General features: G+C 44.7%; 3 protein-coding genes across 5 annotated transcripts; 1 reads left to right on the top strand and 2 right to left on the bottom strand.

Annotated features, from left to right (window-relative positions):
• Positions 1–1374: 1374 nt before the first annotated feature.
• Positions 1375–6711, top strand: nle1 (notchless homolog 1 (Drosophila)). Of its 2 annotated transcripts, none has more exons than XM_037120278.1 (13): positions 1375–1507; positions 2189–2365; positions 2632–2852; positions 2980–3059; positions 3148–3224; positions 3319–3416; positions 3677–3869; positions 3985–4120; positions 4224–4270; positions 4358–4560; positions 4684–4843; positions 4929–4999; positions 5795–6711. In XM_037120278.1, the coding sequence occupies exons 2-13, from the start codon at positions 2228–2230 to the stop codon at positions 5805–5807; spliced, it is 1437 nt and encodes a 478-aa protein (XP_036976173.1). In that variant the 5' UTR covers positions 1375–1507; positions 2189–2227; the 3' UTR covers positions 5808–6711. The 2 variants fall into 2 exon arrangements, with proteins under 2 accessions (XP_036976173.1, XP_036976174.1); XM_037120279.1 differs by lacking the exon at positions 1375–1507 and adding an exon at positions 1627–1645.
• A 190-nt stretch (positions 6712–6901) lies between these two features.
• slc25a1a (solute carrier family 25 member 1a) lies at positions 6902–11560 on the bottom strand. The gene is made up of 9 exons (XM_037120281.1): positions 11167–11560; positions 10568–10675; positions 10370–10469; positions 9594–9732; positions 9404–9488; positions 9174–9278; positions 8957–9072; positions 8794–8867; positions 6902–8524 (listed from the first exon to the last, which is right to left on the bottom strand). Exons 1-9 carry the CDS (start codon positions 11414–11416, stop codon positions 8410–8412), a joined length of 1092 nt encoding a protein of 363 aa, XP_036976176.1. The 5' UTR covers positions 11417–11560; the 3' UTR covers positions 6902–8409.
• Positions 11561–15915: 4355 nt separating this feature from the next.
• Positions 15916–20262, bottom strand: LOC119030929. 2 transcript variants are annotated; one of them, XM_037118896.1, is made up of 7 exons: positions 19298–20262; positions 18353–18702; positions 18041–18179; positions 17768–17963; positions 17591–17664; positions 16326–16556; positions 15916–16193 (listed from the first exon to the last, which is right to left on the bottom strand). In XM_037118896.1, the coding sequence occupies exons 2-7, from the start codon at positions 18391–18393 to the stop codon at positions 16149–16151; spliced, it is 726 nt and encodes a 241-aa protein (XP_036974791.1). In that variant the 5' UTR covers positions 18394–18702; positions 19298–20262; the 3' UTR covers positions 15916–16148. The 2 variants fall into 2 exon arrangements, with proteins under 2 accessions (XP_036974791.1, XP_036974792.1); XM_037118897.1 differs by having other exon boundaries at positions 17768–17930; positions 19298–20257.
• Between the last annotated feature and the right edge of the window lie 506 nt (positions 20263–20768).

The following is a 20768-nucleotide window of genomic DNA, read 5'->3' as shown; positions in this document are numbered from 1 at the left end:
ATCAGTGAACAGAATCACGAGAAAATTGCTTGTGCTATGCGTGGTGGCAACATGTGATCCATTGTGCTGGAGAATGTCTCTCAAGTTAATCTCTCCAATCCATAACGACTTGTTTTTAAAATGTTTGAACAGGATCTCTGTTCTCTTTAGTAAAACAACCCAAAATGTTTTAAGTCTAATTAAAACTGAAAATCTGCAGCTGACTGTGAACGTTCTTTGACATGTAAGGCTACATAAGATGCAGTTAATTTTTGTTGTTGCATTTATCAAAATCAAACATGTTTTCAGCTCCAGGGTCAATGAATAATCAGTGGGACAGCTATGATCTCTAATTAGTAAATATGACCAATATTAACATGTAACTCAGGGCAAAGTCAAATAAGACATTAGTCTATGACATATTGCACACTACACCATGACATCACACTATACTATGACATATGATAGTATTTACATCACACATTGCTATAAATTATTGCAAAGTCAAAAGATGAAAAAGTGCCAGCAAACAACACAGGCAGTCCGAAACAAATGCGTGTCATTAAGCGATATGGTTTCAGGTTAGCCTCTAATTTAAAGAAAGCATTCTGTTATCATTTTTCCTCTTGAATCTATATACTTATTACAGAGGATAAGTACTTAAGACACAGATTAAAGTAATCTGGGTACATAGGAGTTAAATCAACATCCAGCAAAACACGACCATTCAACCATTTACCAGTCATTAACAATTGTATCTCTCCATCTACATGAATGTAATTTATTACACATATGCCCCTACATTATGAGTGATGCTATGGGATTCCATATATGTTAGCTATAAGGCAATATGTGATTATTATATATGTAAATCCTTGGATATATGGAATTAGTTTTACAATAAGTAATACCCATGGTACACTTTCCACATGTACATATATGAAAAATGTATATATGCTGAATTTGTGTGTATATATTACACATTTATACAAATACATATATGTTATATGTATAAAAAAAATTATACTGTATATGCCAAAATATGTGATTTACATATATGGACATAAATAGTCTACAAATTGTATAAATATTCATAGAATATGTTTCATATGACCTTTGTGCATATGTTCCATATACGTACATATATTAAATTGTTCGTATGGAATATGCTGCTACACTTTTGATGGTTACACTTATTTTGATAGTGATGATGTTGTGGGTGTGTCTGAGTGTGCATTAGAGTCAAAGCCAGCCAGAGGTCTCATTGTAACATGTATTCTTTATCTAATTTATTTAGAAGCAATAATGCTATTTTTGAAATATAAATGCCGATAACTTACAGAAGCATAATAAAAGTGGAGATGAGCACCGGCGACGGTTCCTCCTTTACTCACATTACTTTCCCACAATCCATTGCGCGACTCGGTTCACTAACTTGACAACGCCGGCTCCTTGTTACATCTTCGTTTCAAAGGCTCTTTGGTGTTACACACGTGGGGCGTTTTAACACATCGACACGTCGCTGAAGGTAAAGTTTTAGCACATGTCTTGTCAATTTCATATCATTTAAAACCGGACACAGTTGTGCAAACAAGTGACTGTTGTCTTACTGTCCTCCGAGCGCTGCTACAATGAATTAGATGTCCTAAAAGCTAGCTAACAGCAGGCTAGCGGAGTTAGCTTTACTGGTTGACACCATTGACTGTGGTTGACAGCAGCTAAGTTAGCTCAAAGTAAACTGCTAAAACAGTCAATTTTAGGTTATTCGATGTGCCCCAAAGCTTTGTAATGTCAGTGTTAGTATCAATAACATTGCTCTACAATGTCCTGTTGTCTAATGTTGGACCGTAACACAATATACATGTATTTGTCAGATAGTTTAGCTAACGTTAGCGTTAGCTGTAGTGTTGCCTTCACGACACGACTGAGAAACCAATAGTAAAGTATTCACTTTAATTATTTTAGTACAAGTACAGCGTCTTGGTTTGGCTGTAGGTAGTTTGTAAGTTTGGCTGTTGCAACATCCCAACATTTAACACAAGATTTATCGATTTTGTAACTCTTACTAGGAACTGGTTGTGGTCTTCAGAAACACTAAGAGGAAGCTAAACTGTACTTAGAGTTTACCTGCATAGTTGTGACGTTATTTATTGAGAGCATGTCCATGAAAAGATATAACTGATGAGTTTTTATCTCCATCTACGTACAGATATATCCTTGTTAGATTTGGATCCAGACCAAACAGAGGATGATGAGTGAGGACGTGGAGCGGCTGCTGATCCAGTTTCAGGACGAGGCTGGGGAGGTCCTGGGTTCACCTTTTGATGTGCCTCTGGACATCACACCAGACAAACTGCAGCTGGTCTGCAATGCGCTGCTACAGAAGGTACCCAGCTGGCGCTGCGTCGCAGAAATACAGATTTAATTTGTGATGGTAAACTGTACACATCTGCACATGAAGACGCTTCAGTGATTTATGTGTAGCCGGTTTACAACATTTCCCTCTTTTAAATGAGAAATGTGTGTCTCAGTGTTTGTGTGATCATTTTAACAGTGAGAGGTAAAACTGTATATGTGCAACAATGGCAATATCACATGCTGTAGTCTTGAACACCTTTCTAACTGATCTTATATTGCTGTTCCCCCATGTAGGAGGAGCCAGTACCGCTGGCATTTTTCGTGCGTGGAGAGGCTGAGGTGGTGTCCAATCTGCGCTCCTGTGTGAAGGCTCTCGGGGTCGACACGGAGCAGGTCCTCCCCGTTGTTTACCAGCCACAGGCCGTGTTCAGGGTTCGAGCTGTAGCCCGCTGTACCAGCACACTGCAGGGACACACAGAAGCTGTCATCTCTACCGCTTTCAGCCCGACTGGCAAGTGAGTACCCGGACAGCTGCCGACTTTTCTTTGCCTGTTTTGTTCTTGATTTATCCAAGAGTCCTCAGTCTATAACAACAATTGAACTGAATTGTGTTCTGAAGACACACTGCTGGGTTTGTTTCAGATATCTGGCCAGCGGTTCAGGTGATACCACAGTGCGCTTTTGGGACTTGACGACTGAGACGCCTCACCACACTGCCAGAGGTATGCGGTCCCTTCTGTAAGGTATCAAAATGCAAATGATTTATTATAGCGCTGGACACTATCCAGCTGTATTCTGCTTTTATTTTAGGACACACACACTGGGTACTGAGCATCACCTGGTCACCTGATGGGAAGAAGCTAGCTTCAGGGTGCAAGAACAGTCAGGTGGGCTCCCAACACACACACACACACACACACACACACACATCAGATCTGTGTTTTTACATGATTTATTTTTATTGTGGGGCTGTTTCTGTAGATCTGCCTGTGGGATCCAGTGACGGGTACACAGATCGGGAAGACTTTGACAGGACACACCAAGTGGATCACTTGGCTCTCCTGGGAACCTCTCCATCTGTGAGCACTGAGTTTTCTCATTTCTGCACACTCCTGTCTGTTTTACTGCTCTTCTAAATTCCCATTCAGGTGCAGCTTCTGCACAGATAAGTTTTATTTGCTAAACTGTTAAATTGAATCATGGGAATCGAATGGCTCCAAGCTTACCAATTATTTTTTTTTAATGCCGCTGTCATCTTCTGACAGTCACAAACATTGACATTGCCTTTACCATTCCACCCCAACTCTTTCCTAACCGCCCCACTGTCTCTCTCCGTCAGTAACGCAGAGTGTCGGTACTTGGCCAGTAGCTCAAAGGACGGCTCGATACGTGTTTGGGACACTGTGTTGGGGCGCTGTGAGAAGATCCTGACCGGACACACTCAGTCAGTCACCTGTGTGAAGTGGGGAGGAGATGGACTTCTCTACACTTCCTCCCAGGACAGAACGGTCAAAGTCTGGAGAGCCAAAGATGTGAGTGTGTGGCTGAGAAACTTATTACAGTATTGATCTCCACAGACAGAAAGAGTTGTATAAGAAGGGGGGAAACATCTGTGTTTTAAAGAAAGTCTTTTGTGTTTGTCTGTAGGGTGTCCAGTGCAGGACTCTGCAGGGTCACGCCCACTGGGTGAACACCCTGGCTCTGAGCACCGACTATGTCCTGCGCACTGGAGCTTTTGAACCAGCAACTGCCACCATCAACCCCCAGGACCTCACTGGATCGTGTAAGGACCGTTTTATAACAACTCAAATGGGAACATTTGTTACTAGAAGAACCAGTTGTCTAGAGGATGTTTTCATTTAATAAGCTTTTGTTTTTACCCCCAGTGGAAGAGCTGAAGGAGCAAGCTTTGCAGAGATATAATAAAGTTCGGGTAAGAGCTGTTTCTTGTCTGTACTGATGTTTTTAGGTCTGTACGTCCCTTGTATCCATTCCCTCACTCGTTGCTCTCGTGCTGCAGGGTCAAGCTCCGGAGCGCCTGGTGTCCGGCTCAGATGATTTCACCCTGTTCCTGTGGAACCCTGCAGAAGACAAGAAGCCTCTGGCCCGGATGACGGGCCACAGCGCTCTGGTCAATGAGGTGCTCTTCTCCCCCGACACCAGGCTCCTCGCCTCTGCCTCATTTGACAAGTCCATTAAAATCTGGGATGGACGCACTGGAAAGTAAGAAAATCTCATGAATAAATCTGTGTGTAATAACCCTGTTGTCCAGGTGATGGTGCTGCTGGCTTAAGATACGTATGTATCACTGTTAAATGATGTCTCTGTTTGTCCACTTACCCAAAGATACTTGATGTCCCTGCGTGGCCATGTGGGATCTGTGTATCAAGTGGCGTGGTCAGCAGACAGCAGGCTGCTGGTCAGCGGCAGCAGCGACAGCACGCTTAAAGTTTGGGATGTCAAGACCGGGAAGCTCAACATGGACCTGCCTGGCCATGCTGATGAGGTGAGCGAAGGGAAAGCTCCACATCATCATAGTTGTGTATTGGTTGCAACTTACTGTCTAACTGTCTTGTTTCATGTGCGTTTAGGTTTTTGCAGTGGACTGGAGTCCTGATGGACAAAGAGTGGCCAGCGGTGGGAAAGACAAATGTCTCAGAATGTGAGTGAGAGGCCAAGAAGCCATCTTTATCCTTTCAGTCAGTTAAAAGGACAGAAGTACACACAGAAGTTGAAAGATGTCAGCTCTCAAACAGCTGATATCGCTCCATTCTTTAGCTTGTACACTTACTGACCCTCTCTTTAATGCAGACCATAGTAAAATTTGCACGTCTGTGAGCTTGTGAAGTTCAGGGAGCAGTCTGCGGGTGAAATACTGACACATAAGTCAAATGTTTTCCAGTGGTTGTGGTGAGTTTTTTGGCACATTTCCATCAAAAATGAAGGTAATCCACTGGGTCTTTACATGCTCAGATGAAGTCTACTGTGTTGGTTCCTGCTGCCATAAACAGAGCAGGTAGTGTGCTTGGACTGTGCTGGATATATCCTAAGAAGGGCTAAGCCTCCATCTGTCTCCGCTGCATTTCTTCAGCCGTATACTCTGGCCCAGGTAGATCCAAAGCACAGTCAGTTGCATCATCATTTATACCGACATCCTCTGCCCTCACATGCCGTTCTTGCTGTTAGAAAATGTAGCTAGCTCAGAAGCAAGAGAAGAAGTTGATGTGACAGCACCTACCCAGTAGCTATCCAAGCTGAAATTACCGGGGGGTTCTCTCTCACACTAATTGTGTCACTAATGTCAGAAAAAGAACAGATATTGCAGCAGGAGAACTCGGATGTTTACTATCAACACTGACTGGTCATTCACATACAGACCTGGTCAAATTTCCCCCTTAAAGCTAAAAACGTGTTTCCTCATATTTAACCCTCTGTTTCTTTGTGTTTTTATTTCCAGATGGAGAAGATAGCCACACCTCTGTTCCCCTGTCCTTACTTCAGCAGGTGGATTTCACGTCTTCTTCCTGTCGAGAGAAGCCTGACAGCTGGAGCGACAGCGGCTGGACTGTGCCTAATCCCCCCCCCGTTTGGCTTTACTACACCGTCTGACAGTGACGGCATTGTGTCAGGAAGCTCTGGTCCATTCATGGAGCGAGTGGCCTGTCCAGGTTCAAAGCCCACGTTGGAGTATTAACAATGCAAATACTGTGATGGTGTTCAGCTGAGCAGGCGTGTTAATAACCATTCATCCTTTTTTGAGATCACAAGTAAATGTGTTTCATCCCAAATTTGACACATGTAGGAGTTTCCATTCATGTACAATATTGTTTTTGTACACATCAAGGGCCCTGATATGTCAAACTTAAGTGTAAAGCCTTATGATAGCCCATATGCTGAAACTATGAACATGGTTATATGTTAAAAATGAATATATAACGTTTATATATGATATACAGATAGAACGAGGATGTAACCAGCACAAACAAATTTCTCAGCAGCGTGGGTGTGTCCCCTCCTTCACCTTGACACAAACTATATATTGTAGGTGACAGGTGGGCCGGTGAGTCAACAGGTGGGAGCTCTAATACCTTCCTCTGTGATGTTAATGCTGACCGCGCTGGCCCTGCTCCCTCAGCCTTTTAATCTCCTCTGTCCTGCAATCAGCAAAGCTTCAGCCTGCTGATTTTCTGTCTGGCACTGCGGTAAAGATGAGCGTCACCACCCCTCTGAACTCTCGATTCTCACCCCAGTGAAGAAAGAAGCAGGTTTGACATTTCAACGGGAATAATCTGTTTTATTTTTTGGTAGTTTGTTTTATTTTCTGTATATAACTGGCTTTGTGAATACTTAATTTGAATAAATATTCACAGCACAGCTTCTGCCTTTTAATTAAAAACCAGGGAAACTGTATTTGGCTCACTTGACCTCCCTTCTGTATACTGTACATCTTTACTCCATCTTTTTATTGGCTCAGTCATCTTTACTTTACTATCTACATAATGAGTACATTGCAATTAATTTCATTAATCTCATGTCTTGACACACACGTCCACAGTCACACAGCTCAGGTTTGTTAATGACAATTTTATTGAAACCAGTGAAACCATGTTATGTCCAAACATGACTCTTGACCAACAGGATCACACTGACTCTGATATGCTGTACGATGAGGTACACATGCCTGTTCAGAAAAAAGCAGCAAAGCATAAAACACAAGTCTAAACAGTACAAATGTGCTTTCGTAAATGAAATTAAAAAGGTAGAGACATAAAGATCAAACAATACTTTCTGTTGCACTCTATTTAAAATGGAGTAAAGATTTTCTCCTATCAGGGATGTTACACTGGGTTCTACTGGAGTGGTTTGGCAAAGGGGAGTAAAAGGCTTCTGTGCAAAGGCTGTGTGGTGCGATCAAAACCGAGCCTTGCTTAAAAGTTAGCCGCTTGTTACGTGATCCAGCCTCTGACACGTCCAGTGTCCTTCATCGTATATGTAAACACTATATCGGCCAAGAATGAGTGCAGTCAAAGACGACTAATACAGAGTTAGCGTTTCGAAAAGCTCCCGGCGCAGGTTAGCTTGAGGTAAACAAAGAATATTAAAAGTGACTAGAGGACAGCTTGATGAGTGAGCGCTGAAGTCGTATGGCTTACATAGTCGGGACATGTTTACATCTCGTGTAGTAGGAGTGGATTCACTGTAGACTGAGGCTCTGAGTGAAGCATTCAAATCTGTTAACAAACTCTCAGCTTTCATTGTCTGCATGTAAAGATAGTGCTACATATGGATTTGCTTGCGTCGGCGCGACGGGACGCTACGTCAAGATTCATGCAGCCATACTGATACTTGTTGTCGGCAGAGGCCACAAAATGCACAATGAACAGTATCGAAGGTTCGTCATCATCACCAGTACAGCGGATGTTGTGCGACGAGACCGCGAGCGGGGGCGAGAAAGCAATCACAACACCGACTTGTGTTTGATGTACTGCACGGATTATTTTTTTTTAAGTACTACAGCGAGCTTGGTTTATGTCCAGTAGCGTTCTCCGCTCAGTTAATAAGTACTCAGTGAGTCAGAAGACACATTTACGGTTTCAGTACAAAGTGTTCACTCTACGTCATGTTACGGTTAACAACAGTCATAGAAAGCTAAAACGTCAGACGTGTAATTTCCCTTTTTTCCCCAGTTAGTTTTTCCTCTCTCTAGTCTGATCCTTTGGTTAATAACGCATGTCTGTCTCTAAATCACTTACGTTTCTGGTTAGAACCCTCAAGAAACTTGAATTTGGTCATTTGACTTAGCCTCTTCCTGTCCTTCAAAATGAAAGAATGACTCTGCAGTCCGCCCGCTCGAGAGACGGAAGAGAAAAATACCAAACTGATCCCTCCCTGGATATGTCCTGTAAATCATTTATGTAAGGTAACAACAGAGCAGAAAGTCGTAAAAGGTGACATGTCATCAGCTCAGGGCGATGCAGAGAGCTCGTATGAAGTTGAGTAGAGGTGTTCAGTTGTGCGTAGCATGAGGCACTGCTCCGTGCTTCCCCTTCCGGACCTCGGGCTCCCGTCCGCCTACTGGGTCTTCCACACATTGTTGAGTAGTTTGACTACCTCCTCGTAGATGACGAAGACTATGGCCACATCCAAGCAGACACGGCCGAGCCTCGGCACTGTTCCTTTGTAGAAGCTAGGAAGGACGAGATGAGATGAGGTTGGATGGCTGTAATAGCTTGCATTAGGAACAGTGGGGGGAAATCTCCCAAGTTCAGTTGGATTCAATTCCCACGTTCATGTTTTGTTTGTTTTTTCCAGTCAATTTCACCCCTGCAGCTAAGTTTTGCTAAAATGTTACACGCAATCATGATGTCAAGAATTGGATTCAAAGTTCCAACAATTGACAATTATGCAGTGAGATGTCGCCCAATGCCTACAGCAAGAGGATGAAGGTCAACTTACGCCTGAGGTCCTTCCTGCTTCAAGATCTGAAAGGCACAGTCCACTGTGTTTTTGTAGCGGTGAGCCTCCAGACCCTAGGAAAAAGGGGAAAAAAAGTGTCTTGTTAAAAACTGGAAAACCTGATGATTTGGCGGTTAAATCACCATGGGCCGCGATTCCCTACCTGCATCCTTGTCTTCACCACATCTAAAGGAGTGTTTCCAAAGACGCTGGCAGCTCCCGCCGTCGCTCCGAACATCGCTGTGACAATCGGGTGCATTTCCTTTCTGGGGTCGTCACCTTAAGAGGCCAAATCCAAAAAGTAAATACATCGCTCGCTCGGATGGGAAAAAAGCAGCAGGGACATTCGATTTAGCTTCGTGATAAGTAGCTTTTCTCACCTTTGTACCAATTGCGCAATAAGTTCATCACATAGAACCGGATGGCCTGATTGGTTCCTTGTTTCAGCACAGTTGCTGTCAGACCCTGATACGTCCCCCTCACACCTAAATGAATCCAACAGATTGCGTTTTATCTCCATGCACAAACAACACGTGCATTTTGTCCCGTTACAGACTCAGCTCTCATAACCAGGAGCTGAAGTGGCCGCCGATCCGTCCTGCTGTCTTACCCTGTTCTCTGATAATCTCGCTGACGCCGTGAAAGAAGCCTCTGTAGCGCGGTCTGAGGGAACACTGGTCGTGGATCAGCTTCACCTGGAGGACGAGGGAAGATTACATCAGTCTGCTGCTCATTGAGTAAAAAACGGACATGTTCTTTCTAGAAGAGCTTCCTAAAGTACACCATCCAGCGCCGCTGACCTTGAGCGTCTCCATGGGGCAGACCACCACAATGGCCTCCGCTATACCTGCTCCTAAGCCGCACAGGAGACTCCGCGTGTTGTCTAGCCGGCCCGTGTGGTCTCGCATCGGGTTGCTGAGCATCTCGAACGTGCCAAACCTGACGGGGAGGTGACACAATCGAAATTAAATGACAACAGGGGAACATTTGTGTGATGGAATTCCAGTGTCGTGCGAACCGGCGACTCTGTGATCGTGTCAGTAAACCTGCTCCAGTGAGGTTGTAGTACAGTTGATCGTCAGCTGACTCACAGGGAACAATCTATTGATAACTGATTCGTTGTTAAACCTTTATTCATTTTTCAAGCAGAGGAAGCAAACAATTGGCTGGACGGTTGCAGTTTCCCAAAGGTGAGAATTTGCTGCCTTTCACTGAATGTAAATTGTCATGAACATATTGAGGTTTTGGTCAGCTGGTCGAACAAAACAAAAACCTCTGATGAGATCACTTGAGCTCTCGGAAACTGCCACTTTTCACTGTTTTCTGATGTTTTATGGACCCAAAACATTTTAGATACATTCAGAAATTACTATTAAAATAGTTGAAATTGTGGCTACCTTTAACTTAAGTACAAAGAAACGCCGTCACTGCTTTGACATCAGTCAAGTGCTCAATAGATTTCAATTTACAACCCTGCAAGAGGGAAATGTGCTGTTTTATCTGAGCCAAACTGTGTAGTTGTACATCAAATCTGTCACATAATAACCACTATATATATTCATGTGTGCATCATCACCTCACTGCAGACTTGGGTATTGATCCATACAGCAGGGAGCTGAGACCTCGATACAACCCTCTGAGCCCGTGATCCTGCACAGTCAACTTCACACAGTCACCTGCGTACACACACACACACACACAGCATCCAGGAGTGAGTGACGAGCACACAAACCTGACAGTCAAGTCAGCAGTCACACATGTCCCAGTGACCTACCGATCCCTCTGTATCTCGGGGGGTTGGCTCTCCCATCGAGCTGCAGCTGGGTCTTCACGTACTCTGTGGGGAAGGTGATGCAGATCTCGATTCCTCCTGCGATGCCACCTGAGTGGGAGAGAGAGAGAAGCACAGCCCTGGAGATTTGTTGACTCACTGTTCCTGAATGTTCTGTCAGGAAAGGAGCTCCCAGCATTTGTACTTTCAATTCATCGCAGGGTGGTGCTGATGCTGGGTCATGCCTTGGCGTGTCTTTTGTGTTTAATCAAATGCTGATGTGATGTGGATCAGCGGCAGTGTGTGTGCTGAGCTGCACAGATCAGCTGAGGGCAAATTAATGTACAGTTAAAATGTAGCATAAGAGCATATTTACACGTTTCACTTTAACTCATAATGGCATGGCAGATAAATGCAGAAAAAAAAACCAAATGCATCATGCAGCTACTGTAGCATCACTCCTGACTGGGTGACCCAGTTCTGCATGGATTGCCTTTAATGGGCGACAGATTGAGATTAGACTGCGCGGTGCAGAGAGCAGTAGGCTAACGTGATGAGGGGGGAAAACCTGAGGGATGGATAGCTGCGATTCAAAAACCAACCTGCAAGGATGGCCTTTCCAGGATGCGTCAGTTTCCTCCCTCCGATCGCAGCCGCCGCCAGGTTTCTCCTCGCCGCGTAGGAGCGCTGGTGGGCCGGCAGAGAGCCCGGCCCCGCGGCGGCGGCAGCGGCGGCGGCCAGACGCCGGGATGAAGGCTGATGATGCGGAGCCGAGCCCGGGCATCCTCGCCTGACACCGCAGCTCTCGCACGGCCCCTCACACACCGAGAACGGCTTCAGCAGCGAGGACATGTCGGTGGTTGTAACAACAAAAAAAAAATGTCAATGTCAGACAACAACAACACAGAGAGGCGCTGAGGGAGCATCAATATTCAAAGAGTGGTCAGGTGATGGGGCAGGCCATTGGCTCAGCGCGCCGTCTAATGCCATTACTCATGTCACGTGACGGTGCATGATGTCTGCGGACCAATAGCGTGGAGGATGCTGTTTTACTGATGTGGCGAGGCTGTCAACCACTATCATGTTCCACAACATTTAACACCAATGTGAAGTAATATTACATCATATTTTAAAAAATGAAATAGAAATTGTATGATTACAGATAAAAGATTTCTCTCAATGATGGATAGATATAATCAATAATCAAAGCTTATTCAGTGGTTACATCACTGTTAAAAAATTTAAATGCTTAAGAAACCATTAAAGGGTAACTCCACCGGTTTTACGAAATGTTCTACTGCACATGTGGGGGAATAAAAGTGGTATGTCTTTTTTTGGCAGACGCTTGATGTAATCTTGAATGCCCTCTAGTGATGTCACTTAGGGGCTAAGTTGCATTGTGGGTAATGGGGGCACCAGGTTTTGAAAAGCTAAAGTTACCATTTGACTACACCCTGTGTATTTCACTTCCAGGTTTAGACAAATGCCTCTGAGATGCATGTTGGTATTTATTTTCCAAATTAATTTCCCATCGTATAGTCTCAAAACAGCTTTCAACCACGAGACTGTGTCTGAAAGCTGTTTTGTAATGGAAGCTAATCAGTTATGAAAAACCTATTGTTTTACTTTGAGATATGGTCCGATGTCCCTCCAGAATAATAGAATAGAATAATAATAACAATAATAATAGAGTAATAACAATTTGTCAGATTGATTTGACATTTGAATTTACCAGGAAGATGGGAAGATAAGGAAACTGGCCACTCATAAAACAACATTTTTGATATTAGCTTCCGTTTGACACAAGCTAATGTTAGCATTTAGCCACTCCGTAGCTAACATTACTGTTTGATTAGGCTATATCTAGTGCATGTACATGTCCAGTATCTGAGTTGATATTTTAGAATTAATTTCTGCTTTTCCTATTGTATCGTGAAAAACTCTTGTGCTAGCAAGGAGGCTGTTGAATGCTAACACCAGTTGTTGCCAGATGGAAGCCCAAAAACAGTTGTTTTACAGTGAAATACAAGCTGATGTCCCTCCCATTTTCACTATCCCTTGACTTTTTGCTTACCGATCAATCAGGGAGCTGTGAAATTATATAAATTTGTCAGAGCCCATTTGATATTGGACTTGCGACGTGGATAACAGGAGTACAACATTTCAGGTTCCCATCCTGAGCGTTATGTCAGTGGAAAATGGCCGCCATGTGAATATGGATGTTTATGAACCTTAGCAATTGCTTAAAACAGTGAAATAACTATTAACTAAAGTTTACTTACCTAATTATGTACTTATGTACACAGCATATTGCTCGTGTAAGGCAAGCGGATAGCAATAGGCGGTGGCATCACGCTATATTGGAATTGCCTGGAATAGAATGGAATCGACTGTACGTTAAATATATATCCAAGTATGTAAAGGTATTTTTAGTGCATGTTCAAGCATGTAATACCAGAAGGACTAATACTTGTATACGCAGAGAGATCTTGTAATTAGAAGAAATTAGCTGAATAAGATTAAAGCCACACAATAGACCTAACTCCCTCGGTAGCGTGTCACGAGCATACAATCAAGAGCTGAGCATATTGCTGCCGCCTCTTAATCCCAGCTCCCTTAAATAGTGCACTCGCCATGCCAGAGCACACACACACACACACACACACACTGCCTCCCCCCATCACCCATTATGATGAAAGTAGGTCAGGGTTTCCACACAACCCCCACCTCCCTGAAAAAAACATAGACGGGTGCATTGACAGTCACTGTCAGAACTCCAACACATATTTATTTTATTGTTTCTATCTTTATGTGCACTGGTCAACTTTGCTCCTGATAACTGATTAATATATGGGTTGATGGTGGCATTAAAATCCAGTTGATGAAGGAGATGCCGGTGGGAGGACATCATCTCCTTCAGCTGTTCTTCTTTCTCTGCTACTCGCTGAGTAGATTCTCACCTGGAAGACATCAAGCGTTAGTTATCATGGTGTACATCTCAGTAGCTCCATGTTCAGATTCAGTTCATGAACATCACAGTGATGCCCGCGGTCCGTACAATTCATGGATCCATGGATGTCTGATAGTTCATGGCACTCCTCATCAGTGGTTGAGATATTTCAGTCTGGACTAAAGTCGTAGACGGACAGGTCTGACCAGCATTGCAGCCTGTCAAAACACAGATCAGCATCTCTTCTCAGACGTAATGATGTGGCTACTTGTCACGATCACCCGTAGAGTGACATTTCTCTGCACTTTGTAACGCTGCATTGCTCAGCGCCCTGACCTCAACTCAGCGCCCGCGCTCAGCCAGCATGTCACAGACGAGAGGCCTGGCGCTCCAGTTTGGGTTTGGTGGAATAGGAAGCTGTCGTCCTGAATTCTGTCAGGGGAATCTCAGGCAGAAGAATCCTCACAAAGCAGAGTGTTGACGACTTGGACCCCCCGTAAGCCGTCATTCAGGTCAGGGCAGCTTGATGTGAAAATTGTCCGTGCGTCACCGCTGATCAGCTTGAGAGAGAAGATGAATCAGAGACGGAATTGGACAAAGGAAACCTGGGTGTATCTTTCACACTGATCTCACAACAACTACACTTTTATCTTGCCAAGAGCAACATTTTAGTGGATAAGCTGGCAAATGATTTTAAACCCTTTGGGCCATGCAGGCTTGTGTGTGTGTGTTTGTGTGTCTTTCATCCCTGGTTTTTCAATGAGGGCCTTCGGTGCCAACACACTACGGCCATGTACGTAAAACAGTTAAGTAGTTTCATTGGGGCTAATCCAGTAATCCCTTTATTTCTTGCTTACCTGAAGATGGTGCTCGTCCAAAACGCAGTCAATGGGAAAATCTTTGCCAAGTCCTCCCGTCTCGCCGCCTCTGTCCTTCTGTGACTGCTGGAGAGCGGTCAGCAGCTGGCCTGACAGACAGGCGTAACTCAGGCTGAGGTCGGTGAGGCCTTGAGGTTGGCTCAGGACTTGGGGCACATTGGAGTTCAGGGATACACACACAGTGTCGGTAGTTGAACCCCCTCGTGTCCAAAGATGAGATGTAGTGGGGGGGGGATTAGATTCTTAAAAACTGCAATCATTGTGGTTGATAGTGAATGTGAAAGCTTTTGTCTAGAATGTAAAATTCAGTAAATAATAAATGAGCTGTCTGTTATTTCCACTGCAAGAAGCCGATTCGGTGAGTGATAACTGATGATTCGGTACACTCTGTCCAGCTCGAGGATTCATTCAGTCAATCCACTGATAAACTGAACTGGTCCTTTAGACCTCAGTTAATAAGATCTGGCTTATCTTTTGATTACCATGGGAGGCAGTGACATATCTGCTGATACATTATCTTTAAACTGGTGTTGCACTCAAATGACTCATGTTGTTTTGCATCCTGTTCAGATAAAGAGAGGTGACGTTTGAGGATCCTCTGTGGAGGAAGCGGATCAGACTGTCTATTAAAGAGTTTCTGAGCCCCGAGATCCAGGAAGCGTGGTCCAGCTCCAGCCCTGTGAGCTTAGGAGGCTGCAGTGGGGCCTGTACTCTGTGGAGACAAAATAAAGTTCAGTTCAGCTGAGGTGTTGAATTGTCGTGTTTGGCATCCAGAAAACACACTCCTTAACCTGGTGAGCTCAGAAAACACACTGCTAAAGGCTACCTGCAGTTGCCAGGCTGCCAGTGACATGCAACGAGGATGCACACCTACCTTAAGCCTCTCCAGGTGGACTCCCAGGGAGCAGGCACAGGCCACAGGACACTGCCTGGATCTGGGCCTCCAACCGGTAGCACCAGAGAGAGGGAGAGCGCAGTACAATCCCAAAACGTGTTCTTCAAAAGGCTTTTAAAAAATGCTATTAAAGCAACGCTGTGTACATTTCAAAGCAATTCTGGAAAAAAATCAATAAGTGATGAATACCGACCCGAGCCGACAGCCTAGCTAACTCTAGAAAGTTACATATTGGTGCTTTAACTATTGATAAAGCCATTCATTAAAACCTATAAGCTGTTTAGAAAGGGTCAGACCTGATCGTCAGACCATCGTGAAACACAAAATATCTATAATGCGTATAGAATAACGGAATGGAAAAGAGGTAACAGTGCAACACAGTACACAAAAATATGAGAAGTTACTAATGAAAGAGTGAGCAATGATTTTACTAAGTGGGCCCTCGTTTATTCAAGATTACCCCAATATGGACCCCAATAAAAAAAAAAGTGGTAAAACTCTTTCTTACTTTATACTAAACATCAAATCTCAAAGCCGGTTTCTTTTCTTGCTGCAAACAGGGGCCTTCATCCTCCCTTTCAATAGAGCAAAAGAGCATTTCATTTCATTGACTCGACATTGATTGACTCTGTACACATGCAGTTTGTTTTTATTAAGACATTGTTAAAAATATCACTGAAATTCAACACCGAGTCTCACAATGAAAGGAGTGAACATGGCTAAGCTGAGGTGTAAACAGACCGTTGTTTACAAGCAGAAGCAGACATTGCACACAGCTTGTGGGCGCAACGTAATTCCTGAGAGCATTAATAAGCAGAGAGACAGCATCATTCTTCGAGGACAGCACGTCGCCGACTGGGTTTATTTCTTCGAGCTCCGCAGCCCTTCAAACAGCAGACACTTGGCCTGTGCAGGGACAAAGACAACAGTCAGGGGCCCCTTGAGCAAACGCTGACATAAGCTGCGGTATGTTTGGTGGAAACTGTGAGCCCGTCTCTATTTGTGTCTGTGTGTGTGTTTACATGCGTCTGTGCCAACCTCATGCCAGCGCAGTGTGTCAGCGGGCAGCCCCAGATTGCAGTGAGGGCAGGTGTGCGTCTGATCAGGCGCCTCCTGGTTTCTTTGCCCCCAGCAGGGCCCCTCGCTGCCCCACAGGGGGCGACATGTGGAGTGGGAGGACCAGGCCACGCCAAAGTGAGGCCGAGGGTCCGTCTGGTATTTCACTCTCTGTCCACTAGAGGGCAGTGGTGACAAAGGATCTGAGTCCTCCTGCAACACAGCAACAGGGGGAGAGGGGACTGTGTAGCGTATATACCAGCTCATGTTTGAGATTTGAACCAATCACAGCACGTCTTACATGCAGAGAAAAAACTGAAGTCTTTAAGTCTTTAATATAAATAATTATATAATAATTTCCATACAAACATACTATCCTCCCACAGAAAACACTACCCCTGAAATGCCACGTCAGTAGTCCCGCCTTTAATTATGTGACTTTGTGACATCACATTATGTCACAGTGACAGAAATTTGCATAATTCATGTCTGGAAGCTGGTTTGGCACATGAGAACTGATTGAGCACTGCTGCTCTGTTGTTAGTGGTTAGTGGTGCTGGCTCAGTCGTGTGAGAGATGACCAATCAGAGCAGACCGGATATTCGGTAGGGGTGTTTTAAAGAGACAGGAGCTAAAACAGAACACAATACTGTCTAGCAAAAGTGCCCCATGATATTTCTATACTTGGGTGTTCTCACACACCAATCAGGAGAAATTTAGGGTTCACTGTCTCGCCTAAGAACACCCATTGGCCTTCTGACCATCCAATGAGTAGACTAATCACTCCTCCTCCTGAGCTAATAATCACCCATGACGCTTGAGGCCGCTCGCCAAGCTGACAAATTTGACGAGCTGGCAGTGAGAACGTGTTGGCCCTATCGATATCAGGCCAGCAGAAACTCTACACATCTTCTGTCCCGGGCTGAAAACTCATCTGTTCATACTGCACCTCGGCCCATTAAATTTCCATGTTTTATAGCATATTTGATGAAGATGATGCACTGGTTCTTAAACGTCTTGGGTTGTATCCACCTGGGGTGGGTGCACTTATTGTAGATAGCTTTCAGCTAAATAAATGTAATGTTACAAACATGTGTTTCCTCTCATCATGTCTTGTGTTATTTCTTATTCCCAGTAAAAGTCAACGAGGCTATCATGTTTAGAAAAATAAAAGAGCTTTGCCCCTTTTTTTCAGTGGATCTGTCCAGCTCTGTGTCAGTGTCATGAAGTGTCTGGTTCAGAAAAACCTGTTCAGGGGTCTCAGGACGATACTCTGAGTCGAGGGACCTCAGGCAGTACCAGCAGGGTCCAGACAGACGACCTGTGGAGACACAGACGTATTTACTGCTTTCCTTTTCTCCAACCGAGGCCCCGCAGGTCCCACATGTCAGTCATTTGTGTGTGCATGGGTGCGTGTGACCTACTCTGCGCTTTGGAGGGATGAGGTGACACTGACGGGGGGGTCAGCTCGTCCTGTGGCGTCAGGGGGGGCAGAGGGAGGCAGTCAGCATCGTCCTGTGCATTTGTGGCTACCAGAGTCTCCTTCACGGGGGTCTCTTCGTCACCGATACATAGATATTCCCCAACCTTCATCACATGCAAACAAAGGTACACACCAATCTTGAGCAAAAAGTGGAGTTAGTCCCCAAATGGCCACAAATGGTTGGCAATGTACATCTTTCCCTGTCAAACCTGACCTGACTGGCCTCCACCTCTCCATCACCAGCCCCGCCGTCACCCCTGCTGTCCTCCTCAGGTTCCTCAAGGTTTTGGGACCCTTCGCTGTCCTCGCTGCCGTTCTGAGTTGGAGCATCAGCCTGGGTAGAAGTCGTCACACTGAGGTTCGAGAGAGAAGCAGCAGAATTACAAAACATGCTCTCCTAACCACCTGAGGAGAAGGTTATCAGCCAGTCCAATCTTCGGCAGATTACACCAGCACGGACCTCTACAGTTACACTCAAGATGAGCACCTGTTCAGGCGCAAAACATTCAGACTGTCCTCGCCTTACCTTTGGGTGCTCTCTCCCTGTTCCTCCCTCTCTCCCTCCATCGCTGCTCATGTGTCCCCCTCCCAGGGTGCCGGATGTTTTTTTATTTCCTCTTAATCCCACCGTTCTTTGACTTTTTCCCTCTGCCGCTCCTCCCGTTTGTCCTCCTCCCCTTCTGTCTGCCACTGTGCCATCTCCCCCTCCCTCGCAGTGTGTGAAACGGAAACTCCGGGCTTTCAATATTTGATGTGTCTGAATAGCTCACAAGCAGGTTTCTGTAAAGAGTAATCAGGTGAGGGCTCTGGTGACTCTCTGTGGCGGAGTCGGCTTTGACATACCAAGCCTCTGGAGGCCAACGCCGAGTGCAAATTCTGCAGATTCAGGATGAAATGTATTAGATGCAGTTGTGTTTGTTTTATTGTTGAAGCAGTCGCATATTCACATTACAGTAAAATGGTTTTCTTTTGACACTCACAATAAATAGATGTCAACCATCTGATCTGTAGCCTTACATAACTTTTCTGTTTGGTACAGTCGTCTTTTGAGCCAAATGTGTGAATGTTCCACAGTCACATCCTTGTTGGATCCGAAAAGAAAAATGATTCTTATGATGTTCAACATTTAACAGACAAAACGTGTGATCATCTTATAGAATACGATGCGCTGTTGTAGAATAAACTACCCAACAGTATATAACTCTAGTTAAAATGCCCCTTAAAGGATCAGTTCACTCAAAAAATGAAAATTCAGTGACAAGGAGTGTGAAGTTTTGTAGTCCACCAAACTTTTCTGGAGCTTCACAGCAAAACAGCGTTGCGGCATTCTCCTAAACAACTGAAGCGGACGGAGACGTTATGTTTTTGCCCTCGATTTTTGAAACAAGTCCCCATCCACTTTAGTTGTTTAGCAATGCCACACCATTTCCCTGTGAAGCTCCAGTAATGTTTTGCTGCCTAAGACACTCACAAGTTCAAGATCCACAGGTCACGCGTAATCAGGAAACTACTGGGTGCACCTGTGATGTTCTCCCTTAGCTGGCTGCAATCAGTCAGCTGGGAGACTATATGAGGGGGCTGCAGTTCTCCTGCTCAGTTGGTCGCGTGTTTCGGGGGATTCAAAACACCATCAGTTGGCTTTCTGCATTTTCTGTTGGGTGAAAATCTGGGTTGAGAGTGTTTGAGCTTTCTTTCTTTTGGACAGTTTTATATACGTTGTGTCTCCCCTGTGATCAATGACTCCCTCTTCAGCTTTTCAGTCAAATGTTTTTCTTTGTTCATGACCCTTAACCCTTTCGTGTTTTGCGCTGTGCCTTGTTAGTTTGCCAGCTTGCGACCCCTGTCCTTCAGGATTTGTTTTCTGGGGTAAACCAGCGTTTACAATTTAGTGGCCTCTGTGAGGTTGCAGATTGCAAACCAACCGACCGCCCCTGATCTGGCCCTCGACAACAGCAGCCAGTCAAAATGTGAAAAAAAAAAACATAATAAAGGCCCTCATAAAGGCCCATAATGGAGCCAGCGTGACTTTTACTAGTAAAAGTGTTTTATTCTGTTGTATTAGTAGTTCTACTTGAACTAAACTTCTTCCGACGCTGTATCGAACCAGATAGGAAAGATGAGCAATTCTTGTGTCGGCTGCAGCTCTGTATGTGTCATTCTGTACATTGTGTTCATCCAGGACTGCCATCTTGTGCGCACAAAAGCCAACATGACATACAATGTAAGTGACTCACTCCTCCAGCAGATGGAGGAAGAGCTTTTGCTTTGTGGCCCTGCAGCCGTCAGAGGACGGAACAATACCGGAGCCACATCACTGCCTCTGTCTTCCTCCTCTTTTGTCCGCGCTATCCGCTGGTTATTTCCATTTAGTTCAGGAGCGTCTCTTGCATGAGCTGTTGCCCTTTAACTCTCCATTTCCGTCCTCCAACTTTCTCATTCACGAGTTTCTTCCATATTAAAAAAAAGGAAAGGAAAAAAAAAAAAAAACACTACTCCTGTGAGACATGATAGGCAGCCCACATCAATGAAAGCCATTTTCAACCACAATTATCAACTAAATTATGTGACTCGGGTTTTTAAATTTCTGGGTCTTTTTGAAGAGCGGTGGAATGTGTGTGTGTGTGTGTGTGTGTGTGTGTGTGTATGTGACTGTGTGAATCTGCATGGTGTGTGTGCATGCTTGCATGTGTTTGTGTGTGTGTGTGTGCGTGTGTGTCGCATGTGCCAGCGGCGCACTCGCCCATGCGTGCCTGCGCGTGTCTTCCTGTAAGTGCGCGGCAGGTAAGGAGTAATTTGAGTGTTTTTATCCTGTATATGTGTGTTTTTTTGTGGGAGGAGGGAGGCAGGAACATAAGTGGTCGATGACTCACCAGTCTTTTGTGACAGTGGTGCAGAGAGAGTGCTTTTCACCCATTTCTCTCCCTTGGGGCTTGCATACAAAA

The sequence above is a fragment of the Acanthopagrus latus genome, chromosome 13 (assembly GCF_904848185.1).
Source record: "Acanthopagrus latus isolate v.2019 chromosome 13, fAcaLat1.1, whole genome shotgun sequence".
Lineage (NCBI taxonomy): Eukaryota > Metazoa > Chordata > Actinopteri > Spariformes > Sparidae > Acanthopagrus > Acanthopagrus latus.
This window is presented reverse-complemented; position numbering and strand designations above follow the sequence as displayed.